Raw genomic sequence first — 18,549 nt, 5'->3', positions numbered from 1 at the left:
TGTCAAGTTATAGCATTACTGACGTTATTTATTTATTTATTTATTTGAAGTATAGTTGATTTACAATCTTGTGTTAACTTCTGCTGTACAGCAAAGTGATTCAGTTATACATACATATATACACATTCTTTTTCATATTCCTTTCCATTATGGTTTATCGCAGGATATTGAATATAGGTCTCTGTGCTATACAGCAGGACCTTGTTGTTTATCCATCCTATATATAATACTTTGCCTCTGCTAACCCTGAACTCCCAGTCCTTCCCCCTCCCTCCCCCCCACCCCTTGGCAACCACAAGTCTGTTCTCTCCATCTGTGAGTCTGTTTCTGTTTCACAGATAAGTTCATTTGTGTCATATTTTAGATTCCACATACAATTACTTAAGTTGCTTAAATTAACACTTCGGGTGCCTCCTGAGAGTGTTAGGAGCTGTAATAGGGGCTTTTGCATCTGAAATATTTTGGGACAAAATTATAATTCTGACCGGTGCATGCCGCTGCCCTAGTTAACTAGTCAAGTACTGTTTACCGGTCAGTTTTGACTACATCAAGATCAGTATCTGACACTCACATCAACCTCATGGTATTCTTAAGTTGTTAACTCTAAAGTTAGCAAAATAGCATTAAGCTGTAAGCCCTCCTATATGTGACCGATTCCACACGCCAAGTGTCATAAAGTTTCATAAGTTTTTTCCTAGGAGAAGTATCTCAAATATAGAAAAAGCTCATCCAGAAGATTAAAGTCACAAAAGTGGAGTGAAGAGCTAGAAAGGGCAATGCCGGAGCGGCCCATCCCATCCCATCAGCACCCTCCTTTGCCCCATTCCTCCTCCTCTTCCCTGCCCCTCACTTCTCTCCTCAGCAGACGGTCAGTGGGACAAGGTCTGGGAGCAAGATGAGGTAACACCCGAGGCAGCCCCTCAAAGAGACGCCCCTCTAATTTGTTTTAAACTGTGAGCAACGTTTCTGAATCAGTGTCGAACCTGGCTTCTGAGAGGAGCCAGGTTCTGTTTATCTTCAGAACATCCCAAATCTCACTGAATAGAACAAAATATTTCTCCGAGACAGAATTACTGCAGTTTGTTTACATATTTGGGTTCCACGTAAAATTTTGAGAAAAGGGCTGTTCTGTTAAAAAAAAAAAAAAAAATTAAAAACCGCTGATCCAAAACACCTTTGAGGCAATCTGCACTGGAATGTGAATTAAAGGCTTAGATTGGTGTCCTGTGACACATCAAGGCATTTTTATGGGTATCATGACATTTGTTTCTAGGTTTTGTTCCTGAGAATTGGGCTGCCCAAACCTTTTAGTCATGTCCAATTTTGTCATCATCGTGCAGATGTGGATGAAATCTTTTCATCATGGTCAATTGGAAAATGTTCTTTACAAATGTAGCAATTTCTCATTGAAAACTACCCTCCTGGGGGAACATAACAGATTTCATGGTTCCCCAATGAAGAGGGAAGGTACTAACTAGCCGTGTGGCTCCAAGTACATCATTATAGTAACTGCTTCCCTTTAAGGAATAAAGAGCTGGTATTACAGCCTTAAATTCCCTTTTAATACCAATAAAAAGACATTTTCACACTTGTTCTGTGAATAAAGTTTCTTCGGTAACTCCTTAAAAAAAAAAAAAAAAGAATTACTGCAGTTTCCTTAGACTTTGTGTTTCTCATCTGGTGGAAAGAGTTTTGAGATCTGAGTGAGAGTGTTCCAGGTGAGTGAATTCAGACATGCTATCTGCTCTCTCCAAGACGGCCTTTCCTCACCTACAAAAAGAACACGGGAAGTAGCCTGACAACCACCACGCATCACAGACGCTGTGGCTAATGTGCCAGGAACCCAGGACAATGGGCGAGTCCCCAGCATCCCAGGCTCTGGATGCAGCTACGTATCAACCCCTGCCTCCCCCTCCCCGCAGTGGATGCTTAGGGTTCAGTTACTAGGATGGGGCCCATCCTGCTCTTCTCCTAAACACTCAACCCGGGAGGGGCCCACACGTTCCACCTTCAAACAGTAAGAAGAAAGGAAGTGCTTCCATTTTCAGGCAGAGAAAGGAAAGCCGGGCCCTAACAACGACGCAAGCACCTTAAAAAGTGCAGGAAGCCACCAGCGCTGTGAAAACACACCAAGAACTCAGATCTTGTGGTCTGAGTTATTTGGAACTTACTCAAAGCTTAAATGCACTTACACAATAGCATAGTTCCGGATAATGCCATAGCGTTTGGTACCAAGGTGATCACCTTGGAACACTGTTGAATCAGTATTAATTACATGGGCACAGAATAGGACAAAAATATACATGCAAACATCTGAAAGAAACATCACTGCATGTTTCTGCTCTTACAAAATGTCCTCTGAGCACACAACCTCCAAACAGGTCGTTCTGGAGTATAAATCCTATGGCAGGGTGTTTATTTTAATAAGGTTTGGATTGTGTAAGATTCTGCTTGGGAAAAGTTAAAAGACTTTTTTTTTTGAGTTCCGTTTTCCTGAAAGTTGATAGCCCAGAGAGAAAGCAGGTTTAATAAATGATTCCTCAAGAATTCAATATGTGAGAAAACAAACTCCAAGCCTATCAACTGTATCACGGCTCTGGACTGGGGCTGTAATGCTTTTACACACAACAAAAATAAAACAGCAGGCTCAGCTGCAGCTGTCTCCTCACCCTGTATGGCGACCGGCCGCTTTCTGCACAGGCCTGGAGTCCTCCCTGACAAGTCGCTGTTTGTATTCTTCTCTCTTATCCCAGTCCCAGGATTTATGAGGCTCAGCTTTGTTTGGTTGGTGTTAGAGGTGCTGGTACTTGCCCTGTCACTTCCATTTCTTGATCCTGATTTTCTGAATCATCCAGAGACCAAGTTTACTAGGACTTGGCAGTCTTTGCCCTTGATCATGACCTCCAAGCCTCTCCATTTAGAGGGGTGGTCTCTATGGCCCACTGCGGTGCTCACAATCACGGGACCCTGCCCTAGAAATACAGAATGGGGCAGGTGACACATGCTTGACACTCGAGGTCATCCTCTGAACCGTCCTTTTGCTGTCGTAAAGAAGACAATATTGGGATTATGAGATGACCTGGAACATTAGAGTCTAGACCTTGGAAGATGCTAACATTCTGTGCAGGACCAGCATGGCTTAGGATTCAGGAACTGGATTCAGCCGGAGGCTGGCAGAAAATCCAGGTCAGGGATAATGAGAGCCTTAATTTGGGTGCAGCGGAGAGAAGTAGAAAACAGGGTTGGAAGGAGAACCGTAGGAAGACACCTGGCAGACGTGACAATTGATTGGATGTGGGAGGGTGAAGAGACAGGGGAGGAAAACTGAAGTTCAAGTCTAGGAGCCGCGGGAATGGTGATGCCCCAGCAGAGAAGGAAGGGAGGGGGCAGATCACCACTGGCCGTTAGCCCAAAATGCCAAACGTCTTCAGCATGGAGGGGCTTAAGTTACTCTAAAATCATTAGGCTTCCTTACCATTCAAAGGCATCGCTTCCTTTTATTTATTTTTTTAATTAATAGACTATATTTTGGGGAAGGGAGGTAGCTTTAGGTTTACAGAAAAAATTGAGCATCAAGTTCAGAGAGTTCCCATACACTCCTCCTCCTCACCCTCAATTTCCTCTATTTTAACGTCTTGCAGGAGTGTGGAACATTTATTACAATTGATGAGCCATTACTGATCATTAAGTGAAGTCCATGGTTTCCATGAGGGCTCACTCACTCTTAGTGCTGTACATTAGTGTTTGTACTCTTAGTGCAAACATGGGTTTTGAGAAATGTATAATGACATGTAGCCACCATCACAGTATCACACAGAATAGTTTCACTGCCAGAAAAGCCCCCGAGCTCCACCTATTCATCCCTCCCTCCTTCCCGCCCCTAGCCCCTGGCAACCACTGATCGTTTTACTGTCCCCATAGTTGTGCCTTTTTCAGAGTGTCATATAGTTGGAATCATACACTATGTAGCCTTTTCAGACTGGCTTCTTTCACTTAGTAAATATGCATTTAACATTCTCCCATGTCTTTTCATGGCCTGATAGCTCATTTCCTCTTATCACTGGAAAATATTCCATCGTGTGGATATATCCCTTTTAATTTTTTAGTTTAACATTTAAAAATTATAAGATGCAAAAAAAAAAACAAAAACCCACAAGCCACAAAGAACAAATCTAATAAGCTAGACTTCATCAAAATGAAAAACTTCTGCTCTTCCAAAGACATTGTCAAGAAAGTGAAAACGCAAGCCACAGCCTGGGAGAAAATATTTGAAAGACAATTATCTGATAAAGAGCATGTATCCAAACTATATAAATAATCTTTAGACCCCAATAATAAGACAACAACTCAATACAAAATGGGCAAAAGTTGAACAGACACGTCCCCAAAGAAGACACAAGGATTGCGAATAAGCACATGAAAAGGCACTCAACATTATCTGTCGTTAGGAAGATGGTCGTCAAAACCACAAGGAGAGACCACTATATTCCCATTCGAATGACTGAAATTTTATCAACTGATCATTCCACATGCTGGCAAGGAGCTGGAGCTACTGGAGCTCTCCTGTATTGGTGGTGGGAATGTAAAATGCTAAAACTGCTTTGGAACACAGTCTGGGGGACCCTTAGAGTGTGAACCATTACCTGTGAGATAAGCCAGTTGCGCCACTTCTAGGTATTTACCCACACAGACTTGTACATGAAAGCTCATCGCAGCCTTGCCTGTAATTAATTGCCAAAACCTGAAAACAACCCAAATGTTTAGGTGAATGTATTAACAAATTTTTACTCACATTATGGAATACCACTCAGTACTAAAATGGAACTCAGCAAAATCCATTGTGTGTTAAACTCGGATCAGGACAACTGACCTAATTGCTCGCATAAAGAAATTGCAAGGAGGGAACCTACTGCTGAGGGGCTTAAAAGACACACCAGCTAATTTTATCAATTGTATCCACTGTGTGTGGCGCTTATTTGCATCCTGATCCAAACAAACTATAAAATGCAAACAAAGAAACCATTTATGATAATTATGAACTATTGAAAATCTGAACACTGGCTGTTTGATGATATTAATATGATTATAGCATTATGATTATTAATGTGAGCATGTCATTGTTTTATGTAAAAAAAAGTTACATGCTGAAAATATTTACAGATGAAATGATGTCTGGAATTCCCTTCGAAATAATACAGGCGGGGGGTCGGGGGGAGTGGGGGGTAGGGATGAAACCAGCTTGGTTATGAGTACAGTCTACCCTCTATATCCGCAGGTTCTGTATCCGCAGATTCAACTTACCGCAGACTGAAAATATTCGAGGAAAAAAAAATTCCAGAAAGTTCCAAAAAGTAAAAGTTGAATTTGCCACATTGGCAACTATTTGAATAGCATTTACATTGTATTTACAACTATTTGCATAGCACTGACATTGTCTTAGGTATTATTTGTAATTAGAGATTATTTAAAGTATATGGCAGGATGTGCTTGGTTATATACAAATACTACACCCTTTTATATAAGGGACTTGAGCATCCTCGCTGGGGTCCTAAGCAATCCTCCAAGGACACCAGGTGACGACTGTACATGACGGTTCATTATGTTATTCAGTTTACTGGTGTATATGTTTAAATTTTTCTGTAATAAAGTCCTTTGTTAAGTTCCCTGCAATCTCACCGCCATGAAACAACCACTGTTAACATTTTAATGTGTGTGTATCTTCCCAATCTTTGCCCAGAAGAATGTATTTACTATTATATATTATATGGTTCATATTTTATAAAATCAGGATATTATACAAACTGCTCTATAACTTTGGTTTCACACTCAACAATTTATCTTTTTATGTCACTAAAGACAGATTTACAAACTCATTTTTAATCACTAGTTTATACTGGTGTCCCATGATTTTTAAAAAATTATTTCCCAAGTTTTGGACAGTTAAGTCATTTCCTGTTTTTCACCATCATGAATAATGTTACCATAAACTGCCATCTGCAATGAGAAGTGATACAGACTCGCAGTGGAGAGCCTGGGTTCTGGAGCCCTGCTGCCTGGCTTCTAATCCTGACCCTCTGTGACCTGGGGCAAGTCACAAACCTCTCCACACCTCAACTTCCTCAGATGTAAAATAGGGATGATAATAGTGCCTATTTCATAAGATAAATGGTGCATTAATGAGCTAATATATATTTAAGGAATTGCAACAATGGCGCAGAATGACAATTTGCTCTATGTGAAACATCATTACTACATTTTGCATGCCTGGTCAATTTCTTCTTTAGAATCACTGGGATAAAAGATATGCATGTTTAGGGCTTCTGAGACCCAACTTACCCACATTCTGAAACTACATTCTTTTGCAGAGGTCTCCTATCATTGCATTTGGTAAATTAACTTTTGAGGGGTTAAGAAAGTGGACAGGCTTTGTCTTTGTCCCTTCCTTGTCCCACAAAGGCTAAACTTACCTTCATTTGACAGTTTGCTGTACTATTATAAAATGTGCAAATGTTTTGTTTTGTTTTAAAATTTCTTTAACCTGCTCCAAACCAAAAGTGTCCACCTAGAGAATTTCAAAATCCAGTGGACTTAAAATAGCTAACACTCTGTGCAACAAATGATTGCAGACAAGACACGATTACTGCCCATAAGCCTTAACTTCCTGTCTTCACCCTATTCTAATTTCCAAATTCATACGCTTGTACCTCTAATTACATTCACTTTAAAAAAAAAACAAATATTTCTCACCTTGTACTCAAACTAACAACAAACAAAAGCCTAGTTTCATCTCCAGATGTGATGTTCAGGACAAAGCCTGTGTCCTCTAGTCAGTATTCAAGTTAACTGAGCAGAAGCACAGCTGTCCGGCCTAGGTCCTGCCCCAATCCAGACATGTTTCTGTTGAGCCTGCAGCCCCAAGTCTTTTTGCCCTCAGGGAGAGATTCTTTTTAAAGGGTGGGGGATTTGAGTTGAATAACTGAAATCCACAAAGCAAACCTTGTGTTCCCCAGGCTCCAGAATCCGGTCTGCCAGGCTCCTAGCAAATCCAGCCTCAGGGGACTTGCTCCTGTGCTCACCTTCCTCCTTCCAGGGAAGGGAGCCTGGGGTGCATCTCAGGACCATGCTGTTCCTTGTTCCCCATTCGGACCACTACCCAGTGTTCCTGGTTCTACTCCCAAAAGACTTCTGAAATTCACATCCACGTTTTTCCTCCTCATCCAGGCCTCTCTCCTAGAGGACCACAACTGCATCCTCCTCCTCCAGACACAATCTCCAGGGCGGATCTTCCCACTACAAGGCCTGCAAGCATCTGGCTCAGTCTTTAACACCCCCTTCCCCCCCCACCCCCCCGTGTGGTCCCTGAGCTCCCACCCTGCAGCCCACCCACCTCCTTTGTCTTCCTTAAAGGCTCCACCACTTCCTGCCTCAGGAACTCACACACCGTGTCCACTTGGCCTGACAGCTCTTCCTGAGCTCTCTGCCCTCTTCTCATTTTTCGGGTCTAGCCTAAAACCATCTCCCTGGGGAGACCTTCCCCAGCCAATCTAAAGTCCCCCCCGTAACTGTCCCCACGGTCCTTGTACTTTTGCTTCTCAGCCTTGACTACGATGTGTAATTACACACCCACTTGACTGTACCCACAGCCTGTCTCCCCACTCGACCGTCAGTCTGTTTTGTTCCCCAGGCTGTCCCTGGTGTCCAGCATGGCCCCTGACCCACAAAACAGAGAAGAAGAGAGAGATAGGAGGCCTGTCCAATGGGCTGGTGCTAGCCAACTTAAGTACCCATAGAAAAGTGACACATTTCACTTGATCTAGTGAATCCACTGAAACATTATCTCCTGGAACAGCATGAGATGAGCTGGAAGGTCCAGATTCAAAAACCTCAATTGGGCACGCTCTTATTTCCTAGTCTCATCTTTCTGGGGAATGTGCCAGAATGAGATCAGCTCCCAGAGGACTTACAGCTCACCAGAAGAAGAGACGCATACCTGGAACCCTTGGAGAATCACTCAGAGAAAGAATATGTCCAAGTGTCAAAGTGATGGAGCAGACCATAGTAACCTCAAGTCAAAGGTGAGAGCCATGCATGAGACTTCACGAAGGAAGGAGATTCCAGGGAATTAACATCTGTGGGGAGGAAGGGAGGAGCATCTCATGCAGGGTGGGGCGGGAGAGAGCAAATGTACGAAGGAGGGAGCAAAGATGAAGCCTTTACTGCCGTCAGGGCTCCTCACCTGCCTCTCAAGGTGACTGAGACGGGCAGAATAGTTTCATAGGGAAGATCATACAGGTTTGGGACAGCAATCGAGTATTCTCTGTGTTTCCACACACCAATTTAAAAACTCAATGGACAATAATTTTCTTGGCCAAGAATCCTTCCTATGTTTTAACTCAAAGAGGAAAATGTTAGTGTTCAATCTAAAGGTATAAAAACCCAGGAAAAAAAAAAAAGAACAACCCCATGGGACTTCCCCAGCAGTCCAATGGTTAAGACTCTGCATTTCTAATGCAGGGGGTGTGGGCTTGATCCCTGGTTGGGGAACTAAGATCCCACATGCCACGTGGTGCGGCCGAAAAAAAAGAACAGCCCTGAATGGAGATGCACGAAAGAACATTAGCCACACACTGTTGGGTAAAGCGGGTCCAAAAGTGCGCGGTGGAAAAGGGCACCAGGAGGATGCCAACCGAGAACGGAGTGTGCACAGACCACCCCAAAGGGCAGCACCAAACACTTCACAGGGCAGCTTCAGTCTGAAAACAGTATTTTGCTGACAATTTCCAGTTACGAAATATATTAACTTACGTTCCCAAAACACAGTTGTCTCACTTCTGGCTTACAGGCCTTCTGGGAACGTAAAAGGGAAACACTGGTCTCTTGCTTTGAGTCCGTATGAATCAATCTTGCTTAAGCACACCTCTTTAACGGCTTTTCTCCTCACTCCTCCTGCATGGTCTTCTGTGACTGCTCTCTCCCGGGCATGTTGTCTCTGCAACCCTGCTCTGGGGGGCACAGGTGTCAGCAATATCTTGCCCTATTTTGAGTTCAGGGAGGAGCACATGTAATACAAGTTGGAACAGGGGGCAGGAAAATAAACGAGGTGTCTGCTGTAATGTATCTAGGTGTGCTCGGTACTGTGGTTTTGTTTTTTGTTTTTTTGGTACTGTGTTTTAAGTTAACCTGTAAGTGGGTGACAACATCCCACTCTGGAGACATGCACCTGAAGGAATAGAGGCCAGGGAGGCACCAGGGTCCACATTATAAATATGGACGGAGATCTCACCACCGCCTGGGTATCCACAGGCTTCTTTGCTAAGGTAACTCTAACCAAAGTCTAATGAAACAGAAACAAACAACGGTTTATTTGACGTGGAAGATGAGGAGATACAAGAATTCAATGGCTTCTCTACGAATTAATGATTTGAAGCCATTACCCAGTGCTATAAGCAAAACGCTTTTTTTTTTATTAAATGAAGCAGACCACCAGGCTCTCAGGAATTCCTTATGCAAAGTCCCCATCACTTTGATCCATAAAGACCTCATATGCATGAAGGGATTTATACTGGCTAAACAGAGCAAAGGAATAGCTTTTGAGTTGAGAGACTAACGCTTGGGCTTAGGCTTGCTTTCTTCCTTGAAGTCCTTATGTCATTTTATATTGAAAGCATGACTTTGCAGAAACCTCGGAAGGTCCCCTAGCTCGTGCAGAAATCCCAAGGTGAATTTCAGGTACACAGAGCTGCGTGGATGCTGGGGAGAGGGTTCTGGAAAATACCAGGAGCTGCACAGGGGCGGGTGTGAATGTCACAGTTGTCAGGAGCTCTCCTGCTGCGTTAATTAAAACCACTAATACATTCATAAAAACAAAATGTTTACTAGCTGTACAACTAGCCTGACGTACCAGAAAAGCTGAACGTCCCCAGAAAAGACAGAGTTTGAAGAAATACGAGGTTAGCGGAATGAGCTCAAGCCAAACCCTCTTAGACGTCACCCAGACTCACACGGCGCAGCCCTGCACCCACGGCCCAATTTCGGGAAGGAGCCGGAGTCTGAGGATGTGGGGTGTCCAACGTAAACCTACAGCCCTGGCGCACGAGCGTCTGACCTCCAAGGCCCGAGAGCTCAGAGAACACGATTGTTTTGAGGGTGAAACCACAGCAGGAATACAAATCCTTCTGAAGGAGGAAGGAAGGGAAGTGGATGTGGACCCCAGCGAACAAGCGGGACCAGGGCTGCAGAGCTCCACTGCTTCTTTCGCGTGTTCCTGGGCCCTGTAAGTAACCCAGGTCAGAGTTCCTCATGTGCGGTGAAGTCTCCTTCAAGCCAAGAGAAACAAGCAAAATATTCCCTGCTGTGGCTTCTCAGAGTCTTTAGTAACAAACCAAAACCAGCGGAAATAAAATCAAATCTGTCCTGGGAAGCATGGCCCCTCTGCCTCTGAGAGGTTCGCCAACAGGGACTGCAGGCCACACGGAGACCAAAACATCAGTTTCCCTTCTGGAATTCCCTTCTGGAATTGCCTGCAGCCCAGATTCTTGAGAACAACTGCCAACTGTTCTGGGGTTCGGCCTTTCCCGAGACGGGCACTCCAGGACTTTGGGTCCCTGCACCTGGCTAGGCACACGCTCCGAGGGCATCTCAGGACACAGTTTCCCGAGACAGCCACCGGCAGGTCGCTCTCTGGGGGGACCCAGGATGGAAAGCTGTTACCAAGGAAGCTGTGAAGGTTCAAGCTGGCCGTCAGCTGGGGAACAGCCGCAGTTAAAGGTTATTCATGAGACCAACATAAAGATAGGGAAGCAAACACGACCCAGGACTGGGGACAAAGACAAGAGCCATCAGCTTCCATCGGTAACTGATCAGATGGACCCGGAGACGATCATGCTGAATGAAGTAAGCCAGGCAGAGAACGACAAATACCACATGACATCACTTCTTACATGTGGAGTGTAAAAAAAAAATACAAATGAATTTATTTACAAAACAGAAACAGCTGACAGACATAGAAAACAAACTTATGGTCACCAAAGGGGAAAGGGGAGGGATAAATTAGGAGTTTGGGATTGACATATACACACTACTATACATAAAATAGATAACCAATAAGGACCTACTGTATAGCACAGGGAACTGTGCTCAATATCTTGTAATAACCTGTAAGAGAAAAGAATCTGAAAAAAAGTATATATATATATACACACACACACGTATAACTGAATGACTTTGCTGTATACCTGAAACTAACACGACATTGTAAATCAACTATACTTCAGTTAAAAAAAAAAAACTCATCAGAAATGAGGAAAAGTTTTCCGCACCGACTCTCCACCCACTTCCCAACTTCAGGTCACATGGGATGGAGACACCACTTCTTGCCGACGATCACGAGGCAAAAGAAATGACTAAAAGCTTCTCTTGTTTCGTTTGCCCAGAGTCATTCAGTTTCACGGGTGATTTTGGTTTTCTATACCTTTATCACTCTCTATTTTCTTTCTCCTCCCCTGGACATACTAACATAAAATGCTATAAAATACGTAATTCTTTGATCAAAATAAATTTTATTTTTCAACAGGATTACTTCATTTTGATTCACGAAACCCAGACTCGGCAGGTGAAAGCACAGACTCGTGGAGATGAAGAATGAGGATGCACGGTGTGGGTCTGCAGTAACCAGGGCAGAACTGCAGGGTTTAGCATCTGTGGCATCGGACAAATTCACACAGAGGAAATGCTCTCCTCTGGAGCTCCCTGGTTTTTATCCTCTGACTCCCAGAGCATAAAAATGCAAGCTATCAGGGCTTCCCTGGTGGCGCGGTGGTTGAGAATCTGCCTGCCAATGCAGGGGACACGGGTTCGAGCCCTGGTCTGGGAGGATCCCACATGCCGCGGAGCAACTAGGCCCGTGAGCCACAACTACTGAGCCTGCGCGTCTGGAGCCTGTGCTCCGCAACAAGAGAGGCCGCGATAGTGAGAGGCCCGCGCACCGCGATGAAGAGTGGCCCCTGCTTGCCGCAACTAGAGAAAGCCCTTGCACAGAAACGAAGACCCAACACAGCCAAAAATAAAAATTAATTAATTAATTAATTTTTTTTAAAAAATGCAAGCTATGCTGAAAACACAAATCAGGTACTTACTGATTCCTTGAAAGAGCTCTTCGATATTAATTGCATTCTTTGCACTGGTCTCAACCACAACAGCACCAATGGACTCTGCGTACTCCTTAGCATCCTTCAAGGGCACCTCCCTGGAAAAGAGGGCAAACCCAGACAGAGATGAATGCTCATTTGTACAGGATAAATAACCCAACAGAGCAAAGAAAAAGCTCACGTGCAAACAGCTCCCTTGTGGTCCTGCAGAATAATAACTCGGTTGCTCAGCAAGTATTGAAAACCTAGGATGGGTGAGGCTTTTTCAAGTTTAAAACCTGGTCCCTGGCATCCATGGAGATAAACTACTGTCCCCGGTCCCACCGAAGGAAAGAACTCCAGAACAGTAGGAAAAGTCTTTAGGAGTAAGGCCAGCTTTCAGAGTTAGGGTTGATTCCAAAATTTTTTCCCATAATAATGACTCAATATTTTAAAAAATTTGTGTATGTGCACATGCATGCATACATGCTTTTCTAAGGATTTCCATATATTGCCTTTTATAAATCAGAGAAAATATGTGACATGATCTGGAAGTTTGGCAGTGAGCATGTTCACAGCTCCAATGGCACATTTAGATGAATAATCTAAAAAAGACATTTATTGATGTACTTCTCATGTGAAGATACTGTGGTGGATCCAAACATTTAAAAAGACACAGTTCCTATTCTCCAGAAGTTTATTGATGTATTCAACCAATATTTAGTGAGTGCTGTTGTATGCCAGCCTTTCTTTCAGGTGTGGAGAAAACCCTAGTCCCTGCCTTCTGGAATCTACACTTGAGAGCGAAGACACACACACCCACGGACACGCTAAGGCACAACACTGTCATATCTGTGTGGATAGCAAAGTGCTCAGGAGTAGCGGGGTAGAGAACCATGCATTTGATCAACGGAACCCAGGCAGGTGCCTTGGAGGAGGTCACTGAAGTGTGGCCACGAGCGGCAGTGAGAAGATGGACCAGGGCCTGTGATACAGCAGCCTGACGAAGGCCCCCCAGGTGGGGAGCGCCCTCATTCCCCCATCCCAGGTGCCATGGAAAGTCAACTCTGCACCCAGCACTGCCTTGGGTACAATGGAGGGTTGACAATGAAGGACGTGGGGTCTGAGTGCAGAGAAAGTCAGTGATGGGGCTGAGAGGGTCCAGCAGGAGTCGTGGACAGGCAGGGGGGCACCTAGTGGTCATGGAGGGCCAGCGACAGGGTCAGCTCCACATCCTAGGGAAACAGGGGCACGAAAAGGGCCTAGAGGGGGAGGCAGGGGAGAGTTTGCCAGCTCCTCCAGTGCTGCAGGCAAGAGAATGCAGGGCTGGGCTGGGGGGATGCTACAGGGAAAGGGCAGAGGGCAGGGGAAAATCAAAACTGGGAGGGCAGTTCTTCTATAGGCCTCATCGATGGTTTCAACTGGTGCATAAAGTTACTGGGAAGGGCTTCCCTGGTGGCGCAGTGGTTAAGAATCCTCCTGCCAATGCAGGGCACATGGGTTCGAGCCCTGGTCCAGTAGATCCCATATGCCGCGGAGCGACTAAGCCCGTGCGCCACAACTACTGAGCCCACGTGCCTAGAGCCCATGCTCCGCAACAAGAGAAGCCACCGCAGTGAGAAGCCCGCGCACCGCAACGAAGAGTAGCCCCTGCTCGCCGCAACTAGAGAAAGCCCGCGCGCAGCAACGAAGACCCAGTGCAGCCAGAGATAAAATAAATAAAATAAATAAATGTATATTAAAAAAGAAAGTTACTGGGCAACTTCTACCTGGCATTTAAATTCTCTCCAGACCCCAAATCATATGAGAGGAGGACTTTTCAGGCACTTCCTGGGAAAGGGTCCCACTGCCACCTTCAAGACAGTGGTCCCAGGAGAAAAGAGGCCTCCTGAGCCGTGTCAGCTGGAATCTGCACTTGCGTTATCATTCTCACCAAAGATGCACCGGGCAAAAGTACCCTCCTGGATCTACCCTCTTTCTTGTTTTCTAACAGACAAGCCCCGGGCCTCTCAGTTATTAAAAGTAAGTCTTCAGTTTTTTGGTGGCGGTGAATTTTACAGTTGAAATATTTCAGAAGAGGGCTTGTCTAGGTTTAGTCTGGCAAGTCACCCTATTTTTTCTGTCTCCCTGGCAGTCTTTATCAAACCACAAATTGAAGGGTGGGGCTCCTCTCTGCGCAAAGGTGGCGCAGATAAGACGGGCTGTGTCTGCTCATCTCTCCCTGGGGTAGGGGCCCATCTGGCAACCAAGCAAGCTGCAGCGACCCCTCCCCTGCGTTCTTAACTCCCCTCTCATCAGCCCCCTCACTGGACGAAGAGGAGCAGAATAGTTTCTGCCAGGGTTACGGTGAGAACAAAGTCACTTGCAATGCAATACAACCCATCCATCCTGAGGAGCGCAGTAAACCTCTGGGAAGGGTTAATTCTCTCAGAGCCAACAACGCTGGGCCCTGAAATGCAGAGAGAAGAGAAGCGTGTCCTCAGCTCTCCCCCAGGTTTCAAAACGGGTCTCGTTAAACAAATGACTTGCCAAGGTGACACAATGACTCGGGGCAGAGACAGGGGGCAACGCAGGGCCCTCTGGCTCTGCCCCCTTTGCTCCTGTCACAACCAGCAAACAGGCACCCACATTCCAGAAGCTGTTCCTTCAATCTTTACAGACAAAGAAATAGCCCCAAACTGCAGCACACTGGAGGCGGGGCGGAGGCAGGGCCGGGTGCAGCCCGTCCTGTAGAACAGGTTCTCCCGCCAGTAGTCTGGAGGCCAGGCAAGTCCCGCTCCTCTCAGATGAACTGAGATTAGAAGGACCACCCACTTCTGGGTCTGCGAAAGTGTGTCTCACCACTGTGATATCACACGAAATACGTCTTTGTCCCTGGTTCTTGGCGCTGAGCTCCTGAAGCCCATGGAGTTTCCCGAGTGGTCGGTGCGTCTTTGTTATTCACGAAGAGCCCCCAGGAGACCACACCTGAGTTTCTGATGGGGCTGCAGGACAGGAGCTGGTGGCCCAGCTGAGTAGAGGAGGGGGAACTTTCAGCCCCACTCCCAACCTTGGGCGGGGGGCTGGAGATTTAATCAGTCACGACCAAGTAATGACACCTCAATAAAAAGCCTTGAACACAAGGCTTGGGGAGCTGTGGGTTGGTGAACACACGGAGGTGCTGGGAGAGTGGGGTGCTGGAGAGGGCACTCGAGCTCCACGCAACAGCCCCTCCCTACCCCCCAAACCTTGTCTTATGTGTCTCTTCCATTTGCCTGGTCTTGAGTTGTATCCTTTATAAAAATGAATCACAAGTCTAGTGCTGTCTTGAGCTCTGTGAGTCTGTTCTAGTGAATGATTGAACCTGGGCGGGCCAGTCACAGATCCCCAAAATGCATCATCTGCTGGGCAGAAGCGTGGGTGACTTGGGGATAACCAAGACCTGAGCTGGTGTCTGAAGGGGCGGGCAGTCTCGTGGGACCGAGTTCATGACCCGTGGGGTCAGTGTTAACCGTGGGTCAGTCAGCATCAGAGATGTGCTGCGCTGCGGGACAGCTGGTTGGTGTCCAAGAATTGTTGCTGGAACAAATGGTACAGCTATAATCTGAAAGGAGAACCCTGGGGAGGTGAGTGGGTGCTTCCTCGGGGCCCCTGGCAGGTGTGTGACCATCCGGTGACCTTGGAACCCCCCAGCTGTGTCTCGGGGGAGGCCACACACAGCCCGGGGAGACTGGAAGGTGCCAGCATCAACTGGTCTTCTGTAATCACCATCACAGGAGACATGGCATCCATGACTTTCCTTCATTTCTTTCAACAAATATTTACCGAATGTCTGCCATAGGCTGGGCGCTGTGATAGGCCTTAAACAGGTAAATTGAAACGAGTCCACCCAAGCCAAGGTATAAACACACAGCTAGTCAATTTTGATGGGAAAGAGTATTTTCAGACTTTCAAGATGAAGCTACATACACAAAGTCAGGACTCCCAGAAGTCACCCTGGAGACCACGGAGAGAAACACCAACTTCCAGGGACCACAAGAAGAAACGGAGTCAGGATGAGCGTGCAGAGCTGGGTGACAGCGGGGCGGGGGTGGTGGTGAAAGCATCACAGGTCAGCATCTGGGATGAGCGGCTGCCTCCAGCAGATTGGCCTGCGTTGGGCATGCGGTTACAGCCTCAGAGGGCTCATAGCCGTGTGAAAAGCAAATGGGCTTAGAAAACATCACTTCTCTATTTATACTCACCCCCTTTCAGCCACAAACCGGCCGCTCTCCCTGTAAACCTGCTGTTTCCTAGGCCAGAAGCCCTGGAGGTGTCTACAAGGCGTCGCCTCCCTTCTCACCCCGAAGTGATCAGGCCCTGGTCCCCATCACTCAGGTTTCTGCTGTTGTCTCTACCTGGTCCTCCAGACTCCTGCAATCTATCACCCCCAGGCCCACCGTGGGGATCTTTCAAAACTACCAATCTATCAAGTATCCCCGTGAATAGAATTCTTCCATGTTTTCCGACCAATGAAACCTAGCGCCTTAGCAGGACGAGGCTTCCTGCCTTAGTCCTCCCTGTTCATGCCCGAAGGGACAGCCACTCTGGGACCTCGCTGTGCTCACGTCTGTTTCTGGGCCTTGCACCTGCTCTGGTCCACCCCGCCCCGCCCCCTTCCACACGTGGCCTCCTGGAGAGCTCTGCGCAGCACCCCCTCCTCGAGAGCAGCCTGGGGGCTGCCATCATCCTGGTGAGATTCTGTCTCCCTAATGGGCTGTGGATCTCTTACGATCAGGACCACGTTTTGTTTTTAAGGGGCTGGGATCCTAGCGGTGCCAGGCACCGATTGGTAAGTACGTGCTGAATGACTGAGTGACAGTCACCCCAAGTGGCCTTCAGCAGAGAGGAGGACTGAGGTAGAGGGACCATGGGGTCTTCAGAGGAAGGATGGGGAGTGCTGACAAGGACAACTGGAAAAGTCCTGGGGGGGTGAAGGCTCACCCAGCCTTCTGAAAGGGCCAGGAGGGAGGCTTAGGGCTGAAAACACCGGAAAGGGGGCGTCTCCTCCCAGCCCCAGGCTCGGATGGTAATCAGGTGTTATATTTCAGCGGGGTCCACGCAGCGTGAACGGTATGTGTCTGGGAATCAGGCAGAGCCCCCAGCCCTGGGAGGCTCCCCGTGGGGCAGGAGGGCAGGAAACAGCATCTTTGTGGCTCCGGATTTCTCAACAGGCTGTGCCGCCCAATGAGGGTCCATGTTTTGTTGGTGGTGGGTGTAACCCGGCAACACGGCAGCTGACTCATTCCAACCCCAGGGCTATTTAATTCCCCATGAGCCTCCTCCACGGATGGCAGAGGGAGAGGAGGTCAGGGATCCCAAGAAGGAGCTCCTGGGCCCCACCTGTCAGGAAGGGAATCCAACCTGCAGGCCAGGGCAGAATAGCACTCTGCCCCTAGGAGTTCATTGGCAAGTTCACCTCCTGTGTCCCTCCTGAAAGTCAACGGAGACAGGTGACCTCCACTGGGCCTCCCGTGCAGAAGAGCAGTACTGTGGCAGTGAATTCTCGTTCAGAAGCTCTGAATGACAGGTGGCCTAGTCAGTACCCGATGTGAGGAAGGTAGCTCAACGTGCTGCTCACAGAAGTAAAATGTTCTTCTCCTTCAGTACACAGCCTCATCATGTCTCCCTCGCTTGGGTCTCAGCCCCTGTGCTGCCAGACGGGCGAACGCTTTACCATTTTATTTTATTTTACTTATTTTTGAATTTTATTTATTTTTTTATACAGCAGGTTATTAGTCATCAGTTTTATACACATCAGTGTATACACGTCAATCCCAATCGCCCAATTCATCACACCACCATCCCCACCCCCCCGCGGCTTTCCCCCCTTGGTGTCCATACGTTTGTTCTCTACATCTGTGTGTCTATTTCTGCCCTGCATGCCGGTTCATCTGTACCATTTTCTAGGTTCCACATATACGCGTTAATATACGATATTTGTTTTTCTCTTTCTGACTTACTTCACTCTGTATGACAGTCTCTAGATCCATCCACGTCTCAACAAATGACCCAATTTCGTTCCTTTTTATGGCTGAGTAATATTCCATTGTATATATGTACCACATCTTCTTTATCCATTTGCCTGTCAATGGGCATTTAGGTTGCTTCCATGACCTGGCTATTGTAAATAGTGCTGCAATGAACATTGGGGTGCATGTGTCTTTTTGAATTATGGTTTTCTCTGGGTATATGCCCAGTAGTGGGATTGCTAGATCATATGGTAATTCTATTTTTAGTTTTTTAAGGAAGCTCTATACTGTTCTCCATAGTGGCTGTATCAATTTACATTCCCACCAACAGTGCAAGAGGGTTCTCTTTTTTCCACACCCTCTCCAGCATTTGTTGTTTGTAGATTTTCTGATGATGCCCATTCTAACTGGTGTGAGGTGATACCTCACTGTAG

At 46.6% G+C, this 18,549-nt stretch overlaps 1 protein-coding gene across 1 annotated transcript in view; it reads right to left on the bottom strand.

The window, feature by feature from the left end:
• Positions 1-18,549, bottom strand: part of RAB31 (RAB31, member RAS oncogene family) — a 109,596-nt gene that overhangs the window by 5,065 nt on the left and 85,982 nt on the right. Inside the window, exon 6 of the mRNA XM_061169798.1 lies at positions 12,135-12,244. Coding sequence (XP_061025781.1) covers positions 12,135-12,244 — 110 coding nt within the window. The remainder of the gene's footprint in view (positions 1-12,134; positions 12,245-18,549) is intronic.

Source organism: Eubalaena glacialis, chromosome 15 (genome assembly GCF_028564815.1).
Source record: "Eubalaena glacialis isolate mEubGla1 chromosome 15, mEubGla1.1.hap2.+ XY, whole genome shotgun sequence".
NCBI classification, from domain to species: domain Eukaryota; kingdom Metazoa; phylum Chordata; class Mammalia; order Artiodactyla; family Balaenidae; genus Eubalaena; species Eubalaena glacialis.
The sequence above is the reverse complement of the archived record's forward strand: the minus strand, read 5'-3'. Positions and strand labels throughout refer to the sequence as shown.